This window comes from Buteo buteo, chromosome 10 (genome assembly GCF_964188355.1).
Source record: "Buteo buteo chromosome 10, bButBut1.hap1.1, whole genome shotgun sequence".
NCBI classification, from domain to species: Eukaryota; Metazoa; Chordata; class Aves; order Accipitriformes; family Accipitridae; genus Buteo; species Buteo buteo.
The window spans coordinates 1,104,187-1,109,362 of record NC_134180.1 but is presented as its reverse complement, the minus strand read 5'-3'; the positions used below and the strand labels follow the sequence as shown (position 1 = coordinate 1,109,362).

At 55.3% G+C, this 5,176-nt stretch overlaps 1 protein-coding gene and 2 non-coding genes across 3 annotated transcripts; 1 reads left to right on the top strand and 2 right to left on the bottom strand.

Moving 5' to 3' along the window:
• Window positions 1-593: 593 nt before the first annotated feature.
• On the bottom strand, window positions 594-4,606 carry NDUFS7 (NADH:ubiquinone oxidoreductase core subunit S7). Its single transcript, XM_075037773.1, has 8 exons — window positions 4,499-4,606; window positions 4,141-4,177; window positions 3,765-3,833; window positions 3,192-3,309; window positions 2,330-2,509; window positions 2,199-2,245; window positions 1,301-1,389; window positions 594-802 (listed from the first exon to the last, which is right to left on the bottom strand). Exons 1-8 carry the CDS (start codon window positions 4,512-4,514, stop codon window positions 705-707), a joined length of 654 nt encoding a protein of 217 aa, XP_074893874.1. The 5' UTR covers window positions 4,515-4,606; the 3' UTR covers window positions 594-704.
• Window positions 4,607-4,769: 163 nt separating this feature from the next.
• Window positions 4,770-4,843, bottom strand: TRNAN-GUU (transfer RNA asparagine (anticodon GUU)). The gene has a single exon. It is a non-coding gene; the product is annotated as a tRNA-Asn (tRNA).
• Window positions 4,844-5,055: 212 nt separating this feature from the next.
• TRNAF-GAA (transfer RNA phenylalanine (anticodon GAA)) lies at window positions 5,056-5,128 on the top strand. Its single transcript has one exon. It is a non-coding gene; the product is annotated as a tRNA-Phe (tRNA).
• Window positions 5,129-5,176: the final 48 nt, after the last annotated feature.

Here is a 5,176-nt window from a genome sequence, read left to right as displayed (position 1 = left end):
CTGCTCTTTCAGAGCAATTTATTTGTCTTTCAAAAGTGCATGTGTAAATTCTGCCCTGACTGTTCCTCATCCCAGGCTGCCAGGAGAACACCACACCAAGCTCCTGGGACACATCCAGTACCAAAGCCCACCACAGGCTGCTTTATTCCTACTGTGCTAACGAGTGCTGCAGCATTTGTTTTTATTAGTCATAGTCTGATTTTAAGCATTATTATTTACTTACATTACAGAAATATAATTAATTTCTGGCTGCTGAGCACACAGATAGAAAGGATTTATTAGATCCTTTGTAGGAATTATAAACAAAAAGCAGGTGGCAAGTATGAGACAAGCTCAGGGAGGCCTTGGGGCTCACCTGGATGTGCGATGGTCTCAAAACTTCCCAACAAAGCTGAAGAGCAAGTCCTAGGTTTCTGGCAAGGCATTTATATCATGATAGGTAACTTCAAACATTCTCCTTCCCTCATGGGCTATTCAGACCAGAAAACACCACACCAAATGTTATCAAATTCAACTCCTGCTTCTTAATTCAGTTTTTAAATGAGTTAAAAACACTTTGGATAACAGGGATATATTAAAGACAGAAGAGCGTCTTAACCAGGTAGAGGTTTATTGGAAGGCTTGTGAGAATACAGATTTATTGTGCGTACAAATGCAAGCAGGTGCCCCAGGTGGGCAGTAGTGGGTAGGTCATAAATAGGAGGCTATTTCCTGTACCAGATCTGAATCTTCTTCTCCCGTTTGATTTTCTTCTGAAGCTGCAGGATTCCATACAGCAAAGCTTCAGCAGTAGGTGGACAACCTGCAGGAGAAAAAGGAAGCCCGCAGGGCTGCTAGCTGCACTGAAATGTAGCCAGCAGAAGAACTACCGACAAGCTTTACCCCAAAGCAGGCTGTGATTTCCCTCTGGCTTCATGTATGTCTCAGGCTGCAGAGTTCATAAAAGCAAGAGGGCTCCTTTAGTTTAAAGCAACTGATGGTGTTTTTTGAAAAAGGCCTTTACAAAACGTAGAAAGGCTTTGCTTTTAAGCAAGGTGGTATCTCACAGGAGATTATGTCGTTGACTAAACTACAGCCCACACTTTACACAACTATTACTGGTGAGTGACATCACCAGAGCTCCACTCGCTTACTGGAAACCCCAGGCAGATCTTCCTGAAACATCTCCAAATTCAGCAACACAACTTGAAACAGAAAGATCTTCAAAAACTACACCAAACACTTTCAAAACGTACAAGATTAACTTCACTCCTGTCCTGCTCCGAGTTAGCACCGCAGCACACAGAGCTGTGTTTCCTACCTGGCACGTAGATGTCCACCGGCACAATGCGGTCACAGCCCCTCACCACGGAGTAGGAGTAGTGGTAGTAACCCCCGCCGTTGGCACAGCTGCAAGAGATGGGTGGGTTTCAGCACCCTGTTAAATGCGGCTCAACAGCCCACAGGAAAGATGAGCAGGAGGCAAAGGAGAAGGTGAAGCTGGCATGCGAGTGCTGTGAGGCAAGGAGCCACCGGACAGATTTTACAGTAAGGAAGGGATGGAGCAGATGCCAAGGTTTACACCGTGGCCATTCAGCTTCTTCACAAGCCCTGGCTGGAAGGCAGAGGCTACACTCACAGGCTGTTACATTTCAAGCTGAATCAAACCAAACCGAACCATTTTCATTACTCTTACAAAGCAGATATTCAGAGGGTCCTTCCTCTCTACTGCAAAACCTTTTTTATTTTGCCACACCTGTACAGAGCGTTTCTAGAACTCGTTCTGTCCCCTCCAGGCCCTGGTGAAACGGCTGCCCTTTGGCCCCAGGAGCCCCAGAAGACAAACAAGTAGTCAGTTCCATCATGCCAGAACTCCACAGAGCTCAGATTTCATGCTGCACAGTAGAAGCATTTTGAAAGCTTTCGTCTAAATGCAAATTCTGAGATTCTGGACATATACAAGTCCGTGGACTCTGACAGCCACAAAAACCCCAGAATCTTTCACTGGGAAGACTTTGCAGTTCATGGTGACTTGACAGACATCATCCTCCTCGCCCAAATCAAAGGGAGTCTTTACATTTCATTTGTAACAAGGCCTCTGTATATAATTTAAGGGGTTGGAAATACAAATGAGAAACAGGTTCCCCTCCCTTCATCTCTCCGCTCAAGCAGAGACACCAGATTTCTCCCTCGGAGGATAAGGATGTCCCGGTACTTACCTCCCCATGGAGACCACGTAGCGAGGCTCCGGCATCTGGTCGTAGACCTGCAGAACACAGACATTTCAGACTGCTTTCCACTTGCATCCAGCACGTCCAGCCATGTGCAAGGCGTCCACTGCAGCCTGTACCTTTCGAAGAGCTGGAGCCATTTTGTTCGTCAGGGTGCCGGCCACAATCATGACATCAGCTTGCCGGGGACTAGCTCGAAACACCACCCCAAAGCGGTCCATGTCGTAGCGGGGAGCTGCCATGTGCATCATCTCCACGGCGCAGCACGCCAAGCCAAACGTCATCGGCCACAAGGAGCTCTGCAGCAGAAGAGACGCGGGTTATGGGTAAGAACGCTGAAAGCCTGGGCGGGTGACTCACAGAACAAGAGCTGATCAGACAGAAAAGGAAACAGAACAAGAAAAGTTTCAAGGTCTGTTTAGTCAGGGCATCATAAACGAAAACGGTGTTTGCCATTACACCGGACAGCAAAACCCACAGCTCCAGGGAAACAGAAGTGCATTTGCGGCCTCAGAGATGCTGAAGGCACCCAAAGCCGTAGACTCTCCCCCTGATATCTCACGCTGCTGAAGCGGCCACCTCAGAAGCCCCGCACAAGGGCTGGAGAAGGGAAAACTCAGTTCAGCCAGAGCACACTGGATTCAGGGCAGTGTCACTCCACTGCACGGAGCAGCTGCTCATTACAAGGACTACACAAAACCAGAAAGTGCCTTTTGCTCATTACTGAAGGACAGCTCTGTTTAGACAGGCAGCCTGCGCTGCTTTGCACCACCCTCACATTAAATGTCTCTTCTCTCTCCCACTATGACACAGTACCCCAAATGTCAACATCTAGCCAAGAAACTTGGCTATTTCCCTGTGGAGAACTTTGAACCTATTTTTATCCTGAGGAGGAGATGGCTCAAATCCATTCCCACCAGCACCTCAAAGCATTCAATACCATTTCTCTCCCTAGTGAGCAGGACAGTTTCAGTGACTCACCCTTCGCGCCCAGTTGATCAGGTCATCGAGTTTGGTGACAATATATTCGCCCCTGCTAGTGGGCACGTAGGATTTTTTCTGGACAACAGCTGAGCTCTTTTGCTGGACTTGGACAGAGCTGAAGACAAACGGCGCAGTAGTATCAGTCTCCAATTATTAAGCGTAACTGCAGAATACAATCATTAGCCTCGAGCAGCTGTGATCCCATAAAGAATCCATGGTACATTGCTTATGGACAATCTCGCACCCTCTGCTACCGCTGGAGACTGTGTTTATAACAGGGTGGGTTTTTTCCCTCCACTGTGAGGAGATCTGTGGGGTTTTGTTGCTCAGGCAGAGCCCCTCTGTTCGCAGTACCCAAATTACGGAGCATGCCCTTCGGGCTCATCACAGACTGACAGCAGCCTGCCAGTCAATCCTGGCTTTTAAGAAGTGAAGTGCGGAAAAGATCGTCATGCGTGGGGAGACAGAGCTACAGCAAACAGAACCTTTTTTCCCCTGCACCACCCGGGATCCCCCACCCGCGGGAGGAAGGTCACAGCCCAGGAACCTGCCCTGAAGCGCCAGCGTTACCTGTCGGCGCGGTCAGCCGCTGGTGTCTGATGGAGCAGCCGAGTGTGAACGGATGTCACGGCACCCGGCCTGGGAAAAAAGAAAACCCATCGCACCCCCGTGTGCCACGCTCCCACAGCCCCCTCGCTGTCCACGCTGCGCCCCCCCCCCGGGGGGGGAGCTGAGCCGCCCCAAAAAACGGAGAAAGCAAGTGCTCTGATCAAAGCCAGCGGGAGAAGAGAACCCCGCTGAACATCCAGCCCTCCCACCCACCCCGACCCAGCTCGCTGGGGGCTCCCCGGCACGGGAAGGGGGGATCGGGGGGTGTCATCGCCCCGGGCCCCCCCCCAGCGCTCCCACCCACGGACACCCAGCGCCCTCCGGCCCCGGCCCTCACCGCCAGGCCGGCACTCCGCGCCGAGAGAGCCGAAGACCTGCAACGAGAGAGGACGGGAGAGCTCAGCTCCGGCCGGAGCCCCTCACCGGGGGAAAGGCGAACGGCCCGAACCCGGGAGAGAGCTCAACGTGGGACCCCCGTCCCGGGGACGAGCCCTGGGCTGTCCCGGAGGTGGACGGGGACCCCCCCCTCCCCGTCACAGCCCGCTTCCCCGGGGAGAGCTGCGCTCCCTGCCTCGCCCCGGAGCCCCCCGGCCCGGCCCCCCCCTCAGGGCCCCGGGACCTCCAGCGCGGCCCAGGTCGTCCCCCCCCATCGGCCCGGTCCCTCCGCAGAGGACCGAGGCCCCGGCCCCGCTCACAGCCCAGCGCCGCCATCTCGCCCGCAGCCCTTCAGGCAACCTCTGGGCGCGGTGCACCCGCTAAGCGGCCCGGCGCGGAGCCGGTACCCGGTACGCCGCCTCAAAGCGCCGGCGGGCAACGCGGGACGGGGCTGGGAGGGTTCCGCGGGCACCGGCCAAGCCCTGCCCCGGCCCGCGGTAAAAGGAAGCCGGGGGGGGGGAAGGCGGCCGCGGGGGGGCCGTACCGCGGATGGGGCTCCGGAGGAACGGCCGCGCAGGAAAAAGAAGCGACCGTCCCTGGGTGGGCTCGAACCACCAACCTTTCGGTTAACAGCCGAACGCGCTAACCGATTGCGCCACAGAGACCGCGCTGCCGCCGCCGCCGCCGCGCCCGCCGCTGTGGACAGCGTGGACCGCCCCGGTGCTCGCCGACGCACGCCGCTCCCGTCTCCCGCGTCCCGCGTCCCGGGTCCCTCTCCCCCCCACGCCAACCCGCCGCCCCGCCCGGTGGTCGCCCCGGCCCTACCGGGGAGGAAGGGGGGGGTCACGGGAGGGGGGGGAAAGAGCGCTCCCATGCAGCCGAAATAGCTCAGTTGGGAGAGCGTTAGACTGAAGATCTAAAGGTCCCTGGTTCGATCCCGGGTTTCGGCAGCCGCTTCTTTTCCTGCTGGGACTCGGGCTGCAAAACCGGCCGCTAGC

Coding starts and splice junctions, on each gene's coding strand:
- NDUFS7 (XM_075037773.1), bottom strand. Junction 3,310..3,764: donor GCGGCTGACCGCGCCGACAG/GTAACGCTGGCG, acceptor GTTTGTCTTCAG/CTCTGTCCAAGTCCAGCAAA. Junction 2,510..3,191: donor TGATCAACTGGGCGCGAAGG/GTGAGTCACTGA, acceptor CTTCTGCTGCAG/AGCTCCTTGTGGCCGATGAC.